The following is a 22,772-nucleotide window of genomic DNA, read 5'->3' on the forward strand; positions in this document are numbered from 1 at the left end:
TTTATAAGAAGGGAGCTTATCAAATGAGCATTTATTCAGAAATAGAATTTAAAATAAGTTTATAGGAAAAACGAACTATAACATCACTTATGCATAAACACCTTCTCCTTCGCAATATTTAAATAACTTTCGCATTTTCTGGAACAAATAGTAAGAGATAAGTGAATATAGTAAAAATTAAGAACTCATTATTTGATGAGAAGGCGCAGGAATATAATTTAAATTTATTCAGGAACTAGGTAATCATCTAGTTAAACATCTGTGTTTGTAAGTTCCTATTGTAATAAACAACTTTTCCAAAAGAATATGTTTAAAAGTGAAGAGAACACTTTTTTTATCATTTCCTGGTAATCATATGAAAAGAAACACACAACTTTATAGTTGTAATATAATTATCTTCGTCCAAACTCTGTTCTCTTATTAAACGTCTGACTTGTATAATAAAACGTTGTAACAGCACTAATTTTCGATCGCGCGTATTTCAATTTCATTAATACTTTAACACACTAACGTTGCTACTAAAAGTCTGCCAACACTCGCCATGCAAAAATGAACGCTGCAGTTCTAAACATAAATAACTGTTACATAATTAAATAAAGTTGTTTATTCAACACAGTTCTCAAAAACATCATACTTCTTCTATAAAGCTTTACAACAAATAAACATGAACAAAAGGCTCTAAGAAAATTGATGAACTTCGCCGAAAAATCATGTCTCCATCAGTCGTCCAAAGGAAACAATGAAAACCCCTAAACATCAGCATTCATCCCTGTTGTGTCGTGTCCCGCGACCATAGTCACCAACAGGTCCAAATCATCGACTTTCAATGCCTAACGAAAGCAATGTTAACAAACCGGTGATTTGACGACAGAGGAGGAGGCGAAACGGTGCTCCTCGGGCACCACGGTTGCCGGGAGAGCCGCCGCGGCACGGTACGAGATGCGGTGGGGCTCGGGTAACGCCCACACGGTTTCCGCGTCGTGTGAGACGCGGTGGGCGGCGCCTCGGTCGGCCAACCGCGCGGCCGGTGGGGCGAGGGCCGTCGGGGCGGGAGGCGAGCGAACGCATCGGTAGTGTGGGTATCGTTCGAGCACAGTGTCCCTGGAGACGCGGCGCTGGTTGCTCGATTTTCTTACTCCCTTCCGGTTTTTCATTAACTCGGTTTCCGGCCGCGTGCGTTCCCTCGCGTACTCTTCATCGGATCAATTCGCACCCACGATCATCGACGCCGGTGTCCTCGAACGAATTCCGTCGAGATATCCGAGTGAAAACCACGAAAGAAAACTGTCAACGATCCTGACGACCGCCAAGGACACGCCTACTCGCCGATTACTGGACTCGCGGATGCCTGGCCATCGGGTGCAGTGTTGTTTTTTGTCGTGGGGAATTTCAGTGAAAATTCTCTAGACGCCAAAGGTCCTCTCGGCGGCGGACATCTAGAAGTTACGAAACTTTGCAAAGTTTCGTGGAGTTTCACGGGGTTTGACGAAGTATCACGGAGTTTGACCGGGCTTGACGAGGTTCGAGCTGACTTGGTTTTGTAAAGTTCGGACAGTTGAACGGCTGAACGGGGCTACTGGTGCGAGGGTAGGCTGCTTTCGACGGCGCCGACTGTTCGTTGTGATTGGACTGCGTTCGTTTGAGCGAGATCGGGTGGTGGTTCGAACGAGATTTAGTTTCCTGGTCTGTCGGACTGCCGTTTGACGAGACAATCGCGGCGACAGGGGGATGTTTGACGCGGTTTGACACGGTTTGAGGCGACGGGATTCCGAAGGACGGACTATCCTAGCCGGGGAAGAGGTGCAAGGGACTCGGAGGAACGGGGGATCGAGTGAATCGCTGGCTGGGATAACTGGCGAAAACGAGTCGCCGGGGCCCGGTTCCCGAAGAATTCCTCGCAGGTAGGTGCAGGTTAACTTAATCACCGGCGGGAACTCGTTTCGCGGCGATTAGCCGGTGCCTGGCAAAGCGTGATTAAAAGACCGGGCCATTTGCATCCGCAAACAGAACCGGACGGATCGCGACGGTCGATCGATCATTCTGTGGGCATCTTCTTCCTCGAGTGACCTTCCGAGAGCGGTGCCCGGGTTCGCCGCGACCCGACTGGCTAAAGTTGTTCGCTGACGGCCCACGGAACATCGAACGCTACTATAGTTCCCATCATATTTTAGCGGATTCATTCTCTAGTTGGTTGTGGCTTGGTCGATTGCGACCCAGAAGGGTGAGGTCGTTGCTTGAAGGTACAGTGAGAGCATCGAATGCTACTATTTTATAGTTGTCTTTCAGTAGATTCATTTCTTTATTCGTTGAGAGCGGGTCGGCAGTGACCTGGAGTGTCGAAATTGTTTGTTAGCGCTGAAATGATTTCGTTAGATCGTCTTCTCCTTTCGGAAGTATACGAGCTCGTATTTGTTAACACGTTGCACGATGTTTTTTAATGCGTATAGCACCGTTTGCATAAATAGATACAATGATCGCAGTCTTTGCAATCTTGATAATTGTCAAACTGCGATTTGTGAGTCCGCCATTCTCGCACCCTCCATCAGTGATGATCAGCTCGATCTAATCGTTCTAATTGTTCGGAACAATTAAAGGTGAACAAAGTTTGCAACGATCTCTCTGATCCGATTTAAATCATTGAAAACTAATTATTATAACTATACATTATGATCATTGGGAACGTAGATCAAACAAAGCTTGCAAACGGTCGGGAGGATACGTCCTTCGGATTTCGTGTATTCGTTGATTTTCATGCGACGATACGCGCAAACCCGCCGACGACCGGGTCCTCGTTGACCCGGAGCCAAAAACTCGCTAGCGTTCGTGCCGAATCGATAGTTGTCGCATTTCGGATAACGGAGAAAGAAAATTCAACGGGGAACAGTTTGAGAAATTTGTTCGGAGTTGAGGAAATATATGACGGTGTTGATAAAGTGGTTTAATTGATCAGCGACGATTAGGGTGGTGTAAGGGAAAGGTTTCGTGTCCGATATACATCGTGATTTCGAACGGCGCGTTGACGTTCGACGGTTTGTTTGCCCGTCGAATCGTAAACTAACTGGCGCGATCGCGAGTCTCCGTTTCCGTCGGACACGATTAGCCATTATCTTATGGTTCGCTCGTGATTTATCGAACTCTTTGACGACACAAGTTTCATTTACAATATCTCTCATCCATCAATAGTGTTCACGCTGCGATTAAAGCTACTTTTGATGTTGAGCTTATCGCGAAGGTAACTGTCCGTTGGCATAATTAATTAATAACGCGGCGCAAGTTTTTTTTGTATATTCATGGCTAGACTGCGGATTTTTATGTCAAACAAATTTCGCTTCAATTAATTGTGAGAAACATAAATCGGTTGAAAATGCTTATTTTTCCTTTGATAATTGTAACAAGTTGAGAATGATGTAACGATATCCTCGAATACTTCTAACGATCGTATCATTTTTAATTTGAGCTATTTTTTTTGTAAATGCATAAAATTCGCAGTCAATTTATAACAAAATTGCAACCTTTCAAGATTGAAGCAATTGTAAGAATTTGTGGCATTTCGGTCAACGTTTTAAAATTAATTAAAAAATCAGTGCTGTTCAATTTTCGTTTCTTGTGTAACTGATGCGGCAAAGTTTGATTTTTTTTTTGCACCGATTATTACAGTAACTAAAATCGCCCAAATAACGGTAAACAATTACGCGAAGACATGTCTACTATTGTGATCAGTATAAGATTAATTATAGAAACAATGTTTCTCATTCGAATATTCTTTTCTCCATCATCGCAGACGATCTTTATTTTATAGATCTTTATATTATCAACATTATTTTTACATTATTAACAATGGAATGAAATTTCTATTTGGTTCCTGTTTCATCGAATCCATGCGACAGATTTCTACTTCTTAACAATTATTACAATCTATAAAGTTTAAAACAGTAAATAATGAAACGGGCGCGCTAGATGCGTCGTCGCAAAATTAATTGAAGAAGCAAACGTGTCGGATTGGAATCTGTTTCTTTTGCACCGACGCGGAAGTAATTTATTTTGCAACGAACGCTGTGATGAATAAAATGTTTTCGCGATGATCCCTCGACGTTTCGACGAGTGAATGGAAACGTATCAAGTTGAAAATCGATTCCATATTGGAGAAAATAAGATCGTATTCAGTGTACGGTTTAGGGTCCAGCAGACTCTTTCGTGTTGACGGAACTGTCTCTGCGTAGAAATCGATTCGAATCCGTATCGAAATCGAGGTAAACTAATTAGTGCAATTAATGCGTGGAGATTCGCAAAACGGTCCATTTTTTTTTTCGCGGTACGCGTTGCAAAAACGGGGTCGACGGTCGCGATTCGTCGCGGTTTTTCGTCCCGTTGTTCTCCGCTGTGACACGGTGCTCGTTTTCTTCACGACAGCTCTTAAAACACGACCGAACACTGCGAATAATCATCCCTTGAATTAATTGCACAGGGCTTTATTAATACCCTGCTCTCAGTTAACTCTTAACTGCGCTTAACGATGTCCGGCAATGCAATAAATCTATTAAACATCGACCCCCCCTCCCCCACTAAAATTGCAACATCTCGAATGTAAATTAATGCAGCCTTTCAGCATTAGAGATCGCGGATAATTATAGTTACAGTTAAAACAAGGAACGTCGAAGACCAATGAATTCTATTTGACTATCCGGATTATTTACTGTAAAATCAGTGGCACGGAATATATATAACAGATTTGTTTAAACAAGCTAGGTACGAGTACTAACGTAATCTGCGCGATTATTTATTAAAAAGAATAAATCTGTCGAACTTTCTGCCGAATGAGCACTAAAAATTGTTTGGTTAAAATTCCATTCGATTTCAATAGCTCGTATACTATTATCGATTTATGTTTAAATCGTTCGAGAGTGAACAATGTGGTGTTTTCCAGTCATTCGAAGCGAACAAATTATTTTACACTGTATTTGTATCACTGCAAGTTGATAAATTAATTTTAATTGTATTTGAATCATTCAAAGTAAAAAATACTATCTAATCCGAGGATAACAAATTATTATAAATTGAATTTGAGTTATTTTAAGTCGATAAATTATTTTAAATTGTATTTAAATCGTTCGAGGTTATAAAAAAACATCGTATGTAAAATAACAAATTATTTTAAATTGTTCTTGAGTCATTCGAAGTGAATAAAGCATTTTAAATTGTATTTAAATAATTTAAAGTAAAATAATTTTTTCGACTTGTATTTAAATCATTCGAGGTTTATAAATTATTTTAAGCAATTTTTTTTAATTTGTGAAAATGGAAAATTAATTTTGGCGTAGCTTGATCGTTCGATCATGAATTATTTGATTTGAGGATGATATTAAGTTTTCGAGTGTGTTTGTACACTGTCAACCTTTATTGACCTACTTCAGCAAGGAGCCTTACACACATAGAAGCCGAGTTAAAACCGGATATTCAGTTTATAAGGGTCCCTATATCCCAGTCGACCCTATCTTCGCCTAACATAACCTAATCTGCTTTCAATCTGACCTCTGTGTAACTTATACTGACATAATCCTTTTTGGCTACCGAAGGGATTACGCGGTTTAGTCTGATGCGGGCAGACTAGTCAAATTACTTTGCAACGTTGTCATCAACGATATAACACTGCACCATTTTTTGTTACTTTATTACTTTATTATTTTACTTCTATGTTATTGTTGTATTTGGTGTTACTGGGTAGAATTATCATGCTATGAAACGCCGTGCTTTATCATTTTTGAGTGACTTTATGATTGTTTAATGACAAAAGCAATTAATTTCTTAAAATGTCTTTCAGTTTTATAAAATAAACTGTCTCCGTTAATTTTTATGTTTTACTAATACCCTAATTGGTTTTTATCTCTTTTAGAATTCCTAATGTCGATTTTTAATAAATTCTTTCATCAATCCTTTTATTGATGGCTGCTGCAAAGAGATTATTCATATCTATGTTAATAAGTTTTATTTTATTGTACTTCAGGATTACATATTGCACCATTTTTTAATAAATACTAACGTCGTATTTATCAATAACGACTCAACAACCTTTCAAAAAACAAAGGTTAATAATTTTAATTAAATAGTCGATATTTTATTCAAGTATCAGCATATTTTCAATTAATTCGGCATTAGAGACTTCATTACTTAAAATATTAATGCAAAGGTATTGACAATGTATTGTTAAAGTTTAAATTAATCGCCTTATACTGTAACTTCTGTCAATTCCCGAGATTTTTCTCTTTCATCCAATATAGCGAGCGTTTCTGATTCCTGCTGGTTGTAAATTTATTTCGCTATTGTTCCCAGCTAAACTAAAAAGTGCTAACAATGTACAACTATTATTTTCGATATTAATTTGTTAATTTTATTACGATTTATATACGATTGTTCAAATTCTCTCTCTTTTTCCAATATGACGCTCGATTTTCGCTTAAGAGTTATTCAGCCACGTTCGCAAAACCTAATCTAAAACCTATTTACGAAGCACAATTGTTAAGCTAGACAATGGTTAATTTATTTCGACATAATCACTGCATATAGAATTAAATTTAATTATTTCATTATATTACGATTCATCAAAGAACTCGCTTTTTCCAAAATCGCGCTCGCGTTTTCCTCGCAAAACCTAACCTAAAACTTATTTATAAAGCACAATTGTTAATTTAGACAATGATTAATCTATTTCAGCATTGTTATTACTTGCAGAATCAATTTTAATTATTTGCATCTTACGTTTCACAAAATGGTTATTCAACCACGTTCATAAAACTTAATTGAAAACTTACTTAACACAATCAAGACTATACAATTCGTGACCCTCTACACTCTATAAAACAAACTGGCTCTATTAAAAACCGATTTTAATTAGCGAACCAGCAATTCTCCTGCAACTTCGCTGAATATATATATATATATATATATATTATAGTCGATGCCCAAGATGGCCGACCGCTTTCGCGATTAACCGTATATACGCAAATAAATCTCTCGCGGTGGTCGTTTTTCTTCGTCGGTCGCGCGAGACTTTTCGACCGATTCGTTACATTATATTACACGACCACCGATATAGAAATTACGGTCCCTGAAACGTGCAATTCCGAAACATGATTTGTGAGAAATAATGTGCGCGGACCGTGTGTCAGTCGCCAATTATCGTGTCAGTCACCGGCAAACACAGCCGTTTCCATCGAACGACCGATGCTCGGGGAACGGTTTCACATGCATTTTTTCTCTCGCGCATCGCCGTTTCACATGATTTTTCGTCGGGTCTACACGACCGATTAATAATTATTACACTTACAAAATTCCACTTTCCCCGGACTCGTACGACGTTCCCGATATTTCGGAATCCGTTCGCGCGCCGTGACACGATTTCTTTATGACATTTTTATGAAACATTGTTAGCTTGTTTGGACCCCGTTCGGCCTGCATTTGTGAATTTTCGCACGTCTCTGCCGGTCAAACTGTGGCAGTGATTGCCGTGTGCCGAAGCGGTTCGGTTCAGCGAATTTCTCTCGGATCGCGACAGAAACAGTTCGAAGTAATTGGAAATATTATTGGAGTCGTTTGCAACGTGCCTTTTTACATTAGAAGGAACACCTCGTGTATAGTCTTTACGGGACAAGAAGGCACCTCCGCGTTTACATCCCCCGCTTTACTAGCTGCAGTAGAGCATCTAGTAAGAGGGGGAATACGAGGATTATAATGCGAGGTTTATACTTCCTTCAAGTTGTTGAAGCTGAAAAGACTGGGGAAAATCGCGTGTAACTCTTGAATATTCCCTTGAGAAAATAATGGTTCTAATCACGCGCATAATCATACTCGAGCAAGACAAGCACAATCAAAATTTGTTCTATTAATCTTGAATAATCGAAACACTATTTAAACACGGCCGAAGTTCTAACTTTTAGTGTCCCGCTTATCTGCCATATTTAGTGCTTGATATCGCTGCCATAATAATCGATAAATAGTAATACGACTTTTTCGATATATTTGCACAATGCTAATGGTTTATAGAAACAAGCCTGAACGTTTCAAGTCCACGACTCCGTCTAATGCTTGGAATAAAACTATCGAGGTCGAGGATGCGCTTCTGTACAAACAGAGACTGAATTTGATGGCTTCGAGTATTTATTTATTTAATTGGATTTCGTTATTATCGTTGTGATATTTGAGGATCGACTCCTCAAGGAGGGCCATTACAGCCGGCACAGATCGTATAATAAAGACCTCGGAAATTGGTTGAAGCTATAAAAACCGGAGGCCCCCGTCGTTAATCGGAACACGGTGCTAGGTTTCCCATAAAGTGATGATGGTACCGGCGAAACCAGACCTCGTGCATTTTATTACACGTTTGTCAGTCTGTCGTTTTTAACATAATAATAAACGTCACAATTTTTCCGGCACGTCTTACTCCGCGATTTTTAAGAGATAACGATAACCTGTTTTTAGAACGCAACGCTTTCTGCCCGTTTCTCGATGAGCAGACCATTGAAGATTGTCGATGAATAATTATTTGAATTCAGTTGTAGATTTGTGGTTAATGGAGAACGCAATTTATAATTTATCGGCAGTGCGATATGAATTTTAAAAATATCATTTTTTTTACGTGAGAATTATTAATCAATTGTATTCGTCTGACATTTTTCTAAAATCTCAAGTTTGTAAAATGCAGCTGCTGTCACAATTGTGTACCCCTGAGTTATTATTTTAATGGTTTTCAAATTGCAGTAACAAATGGAACAATTTTTCAGTATACATCCTTCACAGTCGCCATTTGCAACATTGTACGAAGTGTTCACATTGTAGAAAGATTATTGTGTAACATATGCATCAGAGCATAAGAATTATATTTTGCAATAATAAAAATTCGGGGAATAGTATTTATTCATTGCAAAATACTCGGTAGCATCGAGGCTTTGAAATAGACACGTTAGGTCGCCATTTTATGCTACATTGATTCTTTCCGTTTTAGATTTCGTCGAAATTCCAGTACGAAATTCCAGATAGAATGCTGTCGAATTCTCATTTATTTGATTTGTTTCAAGATTTTAACAACAATAAATAATAATAAATATCACAATTATCCGGTACGGTTACGTTTCACGACTGCCATGTTCAATATTGTGCAAAGTTTTCGCTTCATTATTTTACAACCTCCGGGAACTCTCTAAGATAATTATTAAAGAAACATTTACCTGCATTCAGTGGACCATATTTTACGATAATAAACATTTTGAGAATACAGTTGTATCGTACAGAACTGATGATTACATCGAAACTTCTGAATCGGAAGCACAGTACGCCATTTTGTGCAGTAAGAATTATTTTTCTCCAAGATTCTGTTAACATTTATGCTTCGGAACAATGTTTCTAAACCATCATTCTCTACTTATTCATAAACAAAACAAGACGTCTAAAGGGTTTTTACTGTCATCAAGTATATGTGCGACGTAATTTTTAGGTAATTATTAACAAAGGAACTGTCAGAAGTTTCTCAAGATGATCATTTATTGTTAGAGATGTTTCAACAAGTTTTGTAACGCCTGCCAAATTAAAATAAATACAGAGTAGAACGTCGATTATCCGAGCTAAGTGCAGTGTCACAGGATTGTTCATATTTCATTCGAAATAATTAATTAAATTCTTGATCAACGACGCATTTAGATAATAAATAATTCAATATTTTAATTTGACGAACGGAGGTCTCGATAAACGAAGTTTCAGTTCAAGTTGAACATTTAATATTCGGATAATTGAAGTGCTGCTTTCATTTGGAGTTCAATGGTTCGAATAATCGTGTTTCTAGTCAAATTCAGAGTTCAAGAGTTCAAATAATAGAGGTTTTGGTTTAATTTGCGGATTAAAGATTCGAATAATTGAAGTTCTAATTTAATTCGGAGTTCAAGGATTCGAGAAATCGAGATTCTAGTTTAATTTGTAGATGAAAAATTCGAACAATTCGACTTCTAATTTCATTCAGAGTTCAAGAGTTCGAATAATCAAGGATATAGTTTTATTTGGAGATTAAAGATAATTAAATTTCTAGTTTAATTCGGAGTTCACGTTGTTCGAACAATCAAGCGTCTAGTTTCATTCGAATAATCAAGGTTCTAAATAAATTCTTAGATTAAAGATTCGGCTTGATCAAGTATCTAATTTGATTTGGAGTTAAAGAATTCGAATAATAGAGTTTCTAGATTTAATCAGAGTTTACAGATTCGGATAAATGAGCCGCCCAGTGCACACATCGATTAACTCCACTTTTTGAAAAATCTTAAATTTAAGTGTCAAAGCACTTGGTATAGTCATAACTTTTTATATTTATAATAACTTTCCTGAATAATAAAGATTAACACCATTAAACGGCAAAATTTTTTTTTGGCTATTCTTTCTTGTTAATTTTATACATTAAATAATATTAATTTTATACATTAAATTATACGTTAAATGAAAGCTATATCTGTATTTATTCATTCTACATTATATATGTGAATCTATGTTATAACAGGAATTTTAAAAATCAATGTACATCATTTCATCGCGTTTCTCGACTTTTTGTTTTATGGAGTTAGTCGATGTGTGCACTGAACGGCTCAAATGTACTTCTAGCTTAACTTGCAGATTAAAAATTTGAATAATTGAGGTGCTAACTTAATCAGACGTTCAAGAGTTCGAATAATCGGGGAACGAGTGTAACATGTGGATGGTTGATCCGGTCAATCGATTTATCGCTGCGAATTACTCGGATAAACGAGGTTCCATTCTATCTAGACGATAAAATTGATTATGGAGAACTGGTTATCTAAGCAAACGAGGTTCCATCGCGGCAGAAAGACGCGACGAAACTCTGCGAGACATCCGTCGAAATTATCAGCGAGCCCGCGTCGAGATCACTGACAAATGCCGTTTGTTTCCAGAAGAGACGATGTCAGGATGATGAAGACGCCGTTGCATGGTCCGAAGTGACTCAAGTCGGCTCCCTGACGTCGGCCCGATGGCCAGCCATCGCTCGGGGAGTATGCGATGAGACGATGTGACCGGAAGCTGCGAGGAAACGGCGATGACCAGCTCCTGAGGCGTCGAAACCGGAAGTCGTCAGTCACCGTGGTGGTGCCGAAGAGGCGCGAAAGATGCCACGACCGTCGAGGGACACTTACGGCGACCAGAAGCCGCCGTACTCGTACATTTCGCTGACCGCGATGGCGATCTGGTCGTCCAGGGACAAGATGCTGCCTCTGGCCGAGATCTACAAGTTCATCGCGGACCGGTTCCCCTACTATCGCAAGGACACCCGCAGATGGCAGAATTCGCTGAGGCACAATCTGTCTTTTAATGACTGCTTCATCAAGGTTCGTAATCCGGCTTGATTTATTAAGCAACCGTTAATTGAATAAGCCTCCCCGTTTTCCCCGTCGATATTTGTCGTAAGAGTTGTCGCGAGTGTCCAAGGAGGACAACAAGCTGATAGATTTGCCGGGCTTGTCAGGGCTCGAGTAATCGATCAGTCAGGGTTCCAATTTGTCAAATGGGTTATTGATAGTTGGTGGGAAAGTCGTGTCGGTCGAAGGGCTGCTCGCTACTCCAAGAAGCTGCTCGTTAATCTATCTTAATCTGACTAATTTCTGGCGAATTGCACGCTTTGTCTTATGTTCTGATACTTTGAGGGAAGCTGTTGATTAGATTTTTTGTTCAATTGTTCGGTTTCAGGTATACCTATGTTGCGATTGGTTAGTAATCTACTTTAATTTATCAGGTATCTTACGAATTGAATTCTTTGCTTCACATTTCCATCGTTCGTGGCAATTTTGAAATGCATTTCAAAATTCAATTGTCGGAGTTTAAATAGATTATATTGAAATATGTATCTACCTTAATCTATTATTGTAATTTATCTGATTTCTGGCGACTTGTACTCTTTGTTTTATATTTTGAACCTTTCCGGGGAACTGTTAACAGAGTTTTGGTTCAATTGCTCGATTTTAAGCAGAACTCTGTTGCGATTGATTGACAATCCATCTTAATAATATCCATTGTTCAGCAATTAGTACTCTTTGCTCTGCATTTCAATAGTTCGATTAATTAAGTAGTTAGATTAATCTATCGAATTCCTGACGATTTGCAATTTCTGTTTTACGATTCAATCGTTTCAGCGTATTTGCTAATCGATTTTCGGTCCAATTGTTTGCGTTTAGGTAGAATTATATTGCAATTGGTTAGTAATCTATCTTAATCTTCCCGATTTCTCGTGAGTTGAAGTTTTCTTCTTGCATGTCCATTGTTCGTGATAATTTCGAAATGCATTTCTCGTTCGATTGTCTGATTTTAACAATTTACCGACTGGTAGCTTATAAATTGGCTTTTTCCCCCGACCTGTGAATTGGTTGTCATAGTAACCATTAATTTTTTATCTATTATTCAGATAAATGTGTTATATTGTACTACCCTAAGCTTCAACATTATTATATAACTTTTTAGATATTAAATATCTTTCGCGATTAATAGAATAAATAAAATCAGAATGGGAACGAAAATTTAACGTTGAATTAAATTTTTATGACCGAATGACCGATCGGTAAAGTGTTAAAAAGACTTTATTGAAATTGACCGCGAATCTATCTTAATCTATTTAATTTTTGACGACACATTAATGAATTCTCATAATCCTGCTCGTTTCTCTTAAACAGCATGTTACATTCTATCCGTCGATATTCAATGATTTCCTCCATAATCTGACACAGATGTTTCTTCATTCTTGTATCCTCCTTCAATCTGTCAGATCCGTCCGCGAATCGCAGCCATAGAATTCGCTAAATTCTTGCGAGCCGTTCGACATTAACGTTGATAAAGCGATGCTCACGTTTCGACCGCAATTTAACAGATTGCCGTCGTAATGAAACGAGGCCTCGATCTATTTGTAAATCAGTAATTCAGCGAGAAATAGCTAACCGTTTTGCACCGAGACTATTAAAGATGGCGGGAAATTTTGGTCGCATGCTGGAACTCATTAGTCTTTCACACGACAGCCGAGGTTCTTGACCCTCTAATAGGCTAAAAAGAGTCGTGTTTCTGATTACAGATCGCGCAGAACTCGCGCGGCTACGTTTAATTATTAATTCGTTTGGATTCCAAGATAATGTCGAAATTATTTTCTATGTGCAGTAACTTAGAAGCCTGAACAATTGTCGATCGTTCCGTGGACCACGAGGACAATTAAACGGTGATTCATGTTTCTCTTTGTCTAATGGTTAGCTTCAATTTTTACTAACCGCACATTTCTTGATAATCATTGTAACTTTTTGATTAATTATTGTGATCAGTGGGTGGTTGCGATTTAACCCTTCGCACTCGTAGCCATTCTAATTATAAATCTAAAATAATATTTCCGACCTATAATAATTTCCTTTTTATGTGTCAAAGTGCATTTTATGCATATCAAATTGATTCTCTTGACTCCTACCAATAGTTTCGCTTTTAACAAATCTTTAAATCTAAACTTCGTTAATACACAAATTATTTCGGAGCTTTTAACTGTGCCTCAAAGTCACCACTCGTGTTGAAACGGTTCACGTAACAGAAAGATTGAAAAATTTTGTAAATGCCGAAGAATGTTCTACATCTTGCAATCGATGCAGACAATTTTTACTCTGTATAAAAATCCTAATAAACAGTTTTGATAAAATAACGGTAATATGTATATATTCTCTGTGTTTTTCGCGCGCACGTTGTTTAGAGATGGCGTCGCATACGCTGTAGAACGGTTTTACTCGACGAGGTCCGCCGATTCGTTCGATTGTCCATTGAGAAATGAAAGTTCCCTTGATTTGCCAATCGTTGTTGAGCCTTGAACTTAAATAACAAAGTGTCCGAAGTTGTCGGGGATAACAATATTAGGGAACAATGGCGATGATACGAGGCGGGGGCGGCGGAGTAATTCTTTTCCGCTTGGTAACCGCGCGATCGAAGCGATGATAAAGAAAGTGGAAACATGATTGATGGAACAGGATTCTTCCTCTCTAACTCGAAGTCATTGTTTACACGCCGCGTCTAAAAACCATGTGGAAGTCGATTCTCACACTTCACGCCTTAACTTTCCAGATAAAGGGAAATACATCAAAATCCGTCTTGGATGTAACCGAACGCCGTGAAAATGCTTCGAACAATGCCGCGTAATGACAAATCCTCGCCTCTGTACTGTTACAATGGATGGGAACAATATGAGAAATCAGTTTCAATCTGTTCGCATTAAAGGATGCAAAGGCGACAATAAAATTGGTCTTAACTGAATTATACATCGGGAAGAGGATTTTGAACAACGCCGCGCAATGATAAAATTGACATTTGTCGATCACGTGTACAATTATTGTTCACTTATTTAACGAATTTGAAGAAGAGAACGAAAGTTTTTAATTAATAAAAAAGATATTTTCTCATCGATATTTCCTCATTGAAGCTAACTATTTCGAAAATTAAAAGAGGAGTTAAGAAATAACCAATTAGTAAGCGACGTAAAATTAAGTAATAACAAGCCTGTATTCAATTTGCCAATAACAATGTCCACCCGTGTCCTTCAACAACGAATAGAATTTGTTAAAGACCCTAAAGAACTACGTTTTGACCAGAAAGCTTAATTCTTCACTTTATTATAGCTATTTGTTTAAAATCATATTACGTTTCGATCACTTTCGCCGAAACAGGTACTCGGTGTAAATATAATTTATTATTTCGAAAGCTATCTTAAGAACAAATTACCAATTCCAATCGCAATTACATTAACAACGTTCATTAATTTATCACCGAATTTTCACTGCGATTACGCGCCCCGCGAGACAGCGGCAAGCATAATTTCAATTATAGAGTATCGCCGTACGAAATGGCAGAATTCGTAATTAATAAAAATTCCGTTCGATCGGAACGATCAAAAGACGCCCGTAAAACGAACTTCCGAGCAATAAATATCGGCTGGTCGAATGTATCTGTTGTTGCGTTCTCTGGCAGCGGCCGATTACGATCTTGTACAAATTGCATTCTACAAATGGAACTTGGTGCTCGAGCGTGTAGATTTTATCGAATTATGTGTGCCTGCGTTTCGTTCGCCTGCGTTTTCGAGCGAAAGTGAATTGTGCCGGCTTGCCGCGGCCAAAATGGCGGCTCCGCATTTCTTATTGACTGCCGGAAATTATGCGCTGCATAGGTCCTTTTTTGGGATCGATAACGCAGATAGCATCCGATTAACCGGCGGAGAACACGTTTCGGTGCGAGACTATGCTGACATTTAACCTGCAATCAACGGTTTCGTCTAACGGGTGTAACCGAAATCGGTGCCAATCGACTAGTAATACTGGAACGCGGATTTCCATGTAAAATAAAAATTGTCTCACTCAATTGTACGTAATGAAAATTAGTAAAATATCAATCGCGTTCTTTTAGATTGTTTTAATGAGTTCAATATGGTGTAAGATATTTTTAATAATTTAAGTAACTCGAAAATAATGCAATGACGTTGTTAAATTCTTTTAAATAATTCTAACGAGTCAACAGTAGTGCACTGATATCTTAAGTGCCTTTTAATCATTTGAGTTACTCGAAGATGGTGTAATAGCATTATTAAATTCTATAAGAATAATGTTATGTTCTTTAAATTTCTTCTGAATGTCCTCTTTCACTCGCTCATTTTTGTAATGAATGCATATAATTGTCATTTCGATGCAATACGCCATTTGGCAAAATTTCAAGTCGAAGATTTTCCGAATTTTAGCTGCAAAAAGAAGTGAAAATGAAAAAATGAAAGAAGTGAAACATATACCAGACTTTAATAATTTACGTATTCTCTTAGATTTCAAAAATCCGCATAGTCCAATAATCCGCATTTATGCAAACAATTTCATTTATAAGAAAGGTTTGTTATTTTTCATTTTTCGCGAATTCAACGTAGCTAAATTTTGCGCGATGCGACATCTGCGCACTTTGTGCACGGATCCTTTACATGCAAATTGAAACGTCCGAACAGAAATCGAATGCATTCGGTTCGCAGTTGGAATTGTAACAGAGAAATGCGAGCCGCGAGCACGCGAATGAAAAGTTCGGAACGGAAGGCGACCGAGGAAGAAAATAGAAGACAAAACAATTCCGTGATCGTGTTCCTCATCGATTTGGGTCGAGGCAGGTGCGAAACAGATGGCCGAGGCCTATAGTCGAGAGCAAAAACCGATGCAGTATTGTACGATTACGCACCGAAGCCGGTTCGTGCCCCCCCGAATTCAATTTACTCGTCCCTGAAAATTAATTTGGCACGTGCCCAAAAATATTTAGTCCCGTTCCGACAAATCGAACTCACGAAGACGATCGCACTATTAATTACGCCTTTAATTAGGAATTGAAAATAAGAAAATTACTTAAAAAGGAATTGAAAATAAGAAAATTACTGTTTCACCACTGCTTTAGATTTTACGCAGAAAAATCATAAGTACAATGAAATTTGAGCTTTTTAAATAGGTATACATGTAAATTAATAATGGAACCGTAACAGAAAACGTGATTATATAATGTCACGTTTTTCACAAGTTTAAAGAGACGATTTGGCACGTGATTAACGAGATTATTACATTTACAATTTTACAATTATTACGTTCGCAATTTTACACTTTAACAATTAATATATTTATAATGTTATAACTATTATTATAATATTTTGCAATTTTAGCGTTATCGTATTTGCAATTCTGTCGCTACACTTATAATTTCTCTACTATCACGTAGACAATTCTGCATTTGGAATTTGTGTCATTATCGTCATTCTGTAATTATCACGTTCCTCAATTCAAATTCTTAGTGTGCAGTACAAACAGACAGGCAATCTATCTATCACTTCAATGAAATAAGACTTTCATCCGAGCTTTCTATTCAATTTATCACATCCTTATTATCGTTACCTATTCTTGTTGTAGCAATTGCTTGCTACATCATTAACCGAACGTAACCTAAATTCCTCGTTTTATGGTTCTCGGGGAGTACGAGAAACTATTCTACGCAGTAGAAACAGTGGAACTATCAATAGGTTATGTGAACTAATTAAGGAAGAACAAATGTTAATGGAACAGTAGATTAATTGCAGTAGAACGGTGACAGATTTCATCTTTACTGACACGTACAGCAAATACTACGTAAACCCCTCTTTTTCCATGCAATTTCGATCGAACAGTTTTACAAGTGCATTCATTTTGGAAAGCTTAGTTTCTACTTAATCTTTTAATTAAAAGCATTGAAAGCATAAAAAGAATGTAAGTACTTTTAGAAATAAAATATTTTCTTCGGCGTTACAAATTTTTAAGATGATATCTCAAATAGTATTTTGTTTGATAAGCGCTGAAAATATTTGTGCAACTAGCATAAACTATCTTTAATTGAAATATTAATTGAAATAATTGAAATACTTTATTAGTATATACTAATAAAGCTTTAATTGAAATACTATTTATTTCGAATGAACTGTTTCATTTTACGCTTCATATATAAAACATTTATTTCGTGCTTCAGCCGCGAATCATTAAAATCTAATATCCCATCCACTGAAATTTTATGTCCTACTTAAAGTGTTATTTTATTCGAGCTACGAAGAATCTACTAATTAAAACAGTATTCCAAATACTTTCTTTGCAAATATTATATCCAGCGCTGATCGCAACGCTTCCACAAGTGCCGCGACTAGCTACGAAAATCCGTTCTCAATAAACAGCTTAAAAAGACGCACTCAATAGCACCGAAAATTTTCGTTTCCAGGTGCCAAGGGGTCCGCACCGACCCGGCAAGGGCGCGTACTGGGCGCTGCACCCAGCAGCCCTGTCGATGTTCGAGAACGGGTCGCTGCTCCGCCGCCGGAAGCGTTTCAAGTTGCACAAGCCGGACAAAGAGCTGCTAAAATCGGAGCTGCAGGCGCTGGCATCGGCGATGCCACCGCCGCACTCGGAGTCCTCGCCGGTGTTGTCGATAAACCCGAGCGTGCAATCGAGCAGTCTAACGGTGGCGAACCTGTACCGTCTGCGAGACGATCTCCTCCGTTGGGAGCTGCAAGAGCACCGCCAGACCATGACCTCCGGCGGCAACAGTTCCCCGGGGTTCCCGGCGCCCGAACCAGGGTCTAGCTATTACCTCCTGTCGCCGGAGGTGCGGCAGAGACTGACCGGGACCGACGAGATCCTGCGCGGCTACGACAGCAACCTCCTGCAGACCGGAAACTGGAGCTTCCCGGGGTTCCAGGTCTCCCCGTACGTCTCCCAGTTATCCTACTTCCAGACCGAGCTGCCGGACACTAGACAGATCTGTCCGGCGGCCACGGAGCCCAGCATCCCCGAGAAAACCGAGCCGAGAAGCTTCGTGGACGTCGCGAGGAGCTCCGCCGTGGATGACACCAAAATGGCCGCCGCCTGTTTGCCGCTCGAACCCCTGCCCAGCCAGACCGCGATCCAGCCTGAGCTCAAGAAGAAGAAAAAACCATTTACCATCGAGAACATCATGGCGCCCGACGACGAACAGATCTCGAGGAACCTCGAGGACTCGAAGAGGGGTCATCTTCTTGCACCGAGGCCGCTTTACGCCGCTGGTTTCCCCTTCGGACTCGCCAAGGTACCTTACGAAACTGCCACCTGAATCCAGGGACTTGTGGATCTGTGACCGCCGCAGCTCAGTAGTGACGCGTCGTGTGCTCCGTGAAGTTCTACAAGGGATTTTCGAGATGGCATCTGCGCCGGGCAAGATGGCGGACCGAGGTTTGGCGACGGGTTGCTGGTGGGTTCTCTATTGTCAGTTGCGAGATTTATCGGAGCTTGGGGAATGGGTTGGGCGATGGTTGACGCGTTGGGGAAGGTATAGTCCTTACGCGACAAGAATTCTCCGCGTCTATATTCCTCCGGTACATACGTTTATGTTCCCCGGTAAGAGGGTACCCTCTTGCCGCGAGAGAACTATATGTCAATATCCAACAATAGACTCGGATGTAAGGTCTTGGTTCCTGAGATCAATTGACGGAACTCTTTTCTTAGCGCAAACGCAGTTCGCGACTTTGTTTTCGAGTTATTGATGGAATATGTGACGAATGAAAAACATGGTCGACTGGCGTGAGATCCTTGGTCACTGTTTTTCCTTAATAATTTGCAAACGAAACAGTTACTTCAAATGATCTAAAATGATTTCGCAAGAGTGCTATTATTTTGAGACAACCTGTATAATAATTTTAGGTAGTGAGTCGGAGTCACCAGTCGAGTGCAAGGGTCGAGCAGTTCTTCTGGTAACTCAGTTGTTGGTCATCGACCAGGTCGATACAGTGTAATAAAATATCCTAGAATCATTGTGGTCCTCGATGACATAGACAGTACTTTCAGACCTAGCCTATCGCCTCACTCGAATTTTACCCAGAATTTATGTATCTAAAATGGCGAGAATATCGACCAGGTCGATACAATCTAAAAGTATCTTCTGGAATCGACGACCTTCAACATATAGACTGCTTGCACCTTCAGACCTAACCCAAACCTAACCTAGAACTTATCCAGATCTAACCTAGACTTTCATTTGGCTTAAATGTTTTCCATCGGCTTCAACGAGACATTGTTCCGGGATCGTCGAGGATCTCGATGACCTATAAACTTCCGCTAGCTAAAACGTTGAACATCAACGCGGTAATTTCGACTATTCGAATTTACCTCGACGCATCTCTGGAACCAAGATGGAAGTTTGGTCCGGACCGCCATTTTTGTATCGCCGGAAAAAGGTGGTCGAAGATTGTCCGCGACCTCGGCGCGTGGGTGTACATAAAAGTAAAACTCAGTATTTATCTATCGAACGTTCGTGTTCGTGTTTCATTTTTTTTAGAGACGCAAGAGTAATCTACGTTCCTCGAATCCGACGGCTTTCTCTTCGAATCTGGAATATTCGAAAGTTCGCCCTTCCATTAAAACCGGCGCCCCGGTCTTTGCTACAGTAAGGAAAAAGATAGCCCTCTCCTCCTCTTGTCTCGACGTAATTTAATAATAGCTTTCTCCTAGAATGTGCTCGAGAGGATCGACCATCATCGGAACGTAACGCCGCTAACTGTTATTTAAAGGGAGCCTGCTTTTTCAGGAGCTGTGCGAGCGTGCGATCCGCCATTTTGTTACCGATTCGAGTATCGTCCAACTTCCGAGAATCGACTAAACACGTCTCTGCAAATTTTACCTGATGTTCGAATTTATTTAGCTGATTCGACGTTTCGTTTTCTTTCACTCGGCCGCCACGAAGATTTCGTGTTCGAGTTTGAGGAGAGAAAGAAAATGGTGGATCGTTCACTGGTATTTACGTCCGTCTGACGACGCAGGGGATGACACGAGAAGTGATAGGTAAAGGCATAAAGCGATAAATTGAATATAATAATATATTTAAAGTTTAGTAACGTATTTAACGAACGGAAACGTGGACATTTCTCTTGTAACGTTGTATTGCGGGCGAGTTTTCCAACGGTGGACGCAGAAACGAGGAGAGACGGTTGAATTTCGGCGCTGGCGAGAGCGCGGCAAATATTTGAATGTTTGAATCCTTGTACCGACTTCGAAATGTAAATATGTTTAACGGCACAGCGAATCTTCTGGGAGGCTTGGAAACACGTGACGTGTTTGTCGCGAATCAAAGTCAACGTACGAGTCAAAGTTTTGAAGTTATCCTGTCTGAGAACCGTGTTTAAAAATATAATAATTTGAATGAACGAAATCAAGAGAAATTTTCTACATTCTCACGTAACCATAAATTTGTTTCGATCCGTCAAGATTCTTGAGTTTTATGTAAAAAAAAATTGATATTTCAAGTTTATGTCGCGGAATATCACTTCCATAAAATTCAGTAATTTTAATCGACAACACTAACAGTAGTTTTGCACATTTTTCCATCTAAACTGAGTTTTATCAATACGATTCCTTTTCACATAAAAATTGAGATTTAAACTGAACATTATGTATCTAAACAGAAAGTTTACAAAACCGTAAGTTCAGTAAAACAATTGGAAATAAAGCAACAGAGAGATTGGAGAATAAACAAAGCAAGACTAATCGTACAATTGTTCAGGTGAGAGACATTGTTTATAAACCGAAGTGGATTGTCGTCATTGTGTTACGTCACAGGAGATTTCACTGTGCCAAAGAACCCATCGAAATCGTTAACAATCAGCAAAAAGAGCCCCCGGAATCAATTCCTCGAGCGGTGTAACAATATTCGAAGTTGTGCAACACAGGCTTTAGGGGTATAGTGATCGCGGGAAACGACGAGGAAAGTGTACTATATACGTGAGGAACGGTTGAAGATACTCAACGAGACCGTGAGATACGTAAAAATGCGTTGAACGTATCATCGAAGGTACAGTCCGCGGCGAAAGTGTCCGCCAGATTACGGTCCTTCTACTTCGAACCGATATCATTTTTACCAGGACGAGAAATAATTTGAATAATTTTACGTTTCAACGGAACGTTTGAACAGACGTTGTTTAATTCGAACGTTTCATTTTGTGGCTACTTTCGTCCGTGATTGTACCCGCGAAACTCGACGATTCGCAGGATAACGAAAAGCGTGAGAATCGCCAAGCTCGTAACTATATTTGTAGCTCCTAAATAGTCACTCTATCATCCCTCATAGATAATTGTATAATTTGTAGTCGGATCAAAATGCGATCGCTGAGAAATCCTGTCTACATGGTGGGCAAAAAGTCACTTCCCACCTGTTACTGTTCCGAGAAACACGGCGCGAATCAATTTGTCGGAGGAAAATCGAAGTGTGACGAAATTACGAGACGAGAGACAGTGAAAATGGTCTTTCTGAGTTCGACGAATCTTCGCGTACGACACAAGTTTGTACAACGAATTTTTCTATCCGCCTGTAATATCGTTTTCTCGAGTAAGATTGCTTGCGAGAGTCTATCGTGTATGAGAATGATCTTAACGAACGATAACGCAAATATTAATTAATGTACTCGACCGTACTCACACGAAGACGCCCGTAACTGTAAACATTGCTTCGTGGTTAAATAAATTATTGTATATACCTGAGAACATCGCTGCAGTCTCTTTTTAATACTCCCGCTTTCGAACCCTCTAAACGCCATTTTTAATGATTTTAGGGGAAGTGGAGGGTTTGCCGTGTGGGTGAACAATTTTTCTAAATAGTGATTAATTATGTTTTTAGGGAATATTTTACACGAATTATATTTTTTTGATTGAAATTTTGTTGCTGATGGTCAGTTTGAGGGGAAAATGAGACAAATTTTCGACCATGTCAGTCATGTTAAGGTCATTTTAAATAAAATGACGCGAATGTTTGAAAATTCAAATATATCTTTATTATTACCAAAATTACTGTTTTAAAAATATGCTGCATACTCGCGTTATCTTCTACATCTGCCAATATTTTATAATCTTTCATGGTTGACATTTTGCTGCAATCAATTTAAAAAAAAGTGCTGGGAATATTTAAAAATTCAAGCAGATTCTCCTACCATTTTAAAAGTTACTGCTTTAAATTTGAACAATTTACAGATTTACTTTTCCAAGTCATAGTGTTGTTATATCCATAATTACACCGTTACTAACACAGAAATTGCTGTTTTAAAAGTTACGAAATTAATTAATTCACATTGTTCCTCATACCCTTTAACGTTAAAAAAAAGATATTATCACCACACTCGTTTTGAACAAAGAAGTAAGAAATCGCAATAAAATCAAAGAGAAACCACTCTCGTC

At 39.0% G+C, this 22,772-nt stretch overlaps 1 protein-coding gene across 3 annotated transcripts; it reads left to right on the forward strand.

The window, feature by feature from the left end:
* Window positions 1–1,096: 1,096 nt before the first annotated feature.
* On the forward strand, window positions 1,097–22,078 carry LOC144472923 (uncharacterized). Of its 3 annotated transcripts, none has more exons than XR_013494474.1 (4): window positions 1,097–1,901; window positions 10,941–11,372; window positions 17,800–19,995; window positions 20,061–22,078. XR_013494474.1 is itself a non-coding variant. In XM_078186378.1 (4 exons), the coding sequence occupies exons 3-4, from the start codon at window positions 11,154–11,156 to the stop codon at window positions 18,664–18,666; spliced, it is 1,086 nt and encodes a 361-aa protein (XP_078042504.1). In that variant the 5' UTR covers window positions 1,097–1,901; window positions 2,008–2,240; window positions 10,941–11,153; the 3' UTR covers window positions 18,667–22,078. The 3 variants fall into 3 exon arrangements, 2 of the variants coding, with proteins under 2 accessions (XP_078042504.1, XP_078042503.1); XM_078186378.1 differs by adding an exon at window positions 2,008–2,240 and having other exon boundaries at window positions 17,800–22,078; XM_078186377.1 differs by having other exon boundaries at window positions 17,800–22,078.
* Window positions 22,079–22,772: the final 694 nt, after the last annotated feature.

Source organism: Augochlora pura, chromosome 7 (genome assembly GCF_028453695.1).
Source record: "Augochlora pura isolate Apur16 chromosome 7, APUR_v2.2.1, whole genome shotgun sequence".
Classification (NCBI taxonomy): Eukaryota; Metazoa; Arthropoda; class Insecta; order Hymenoptera; family Halictidae; genus Augochlora; species Augochlora pura.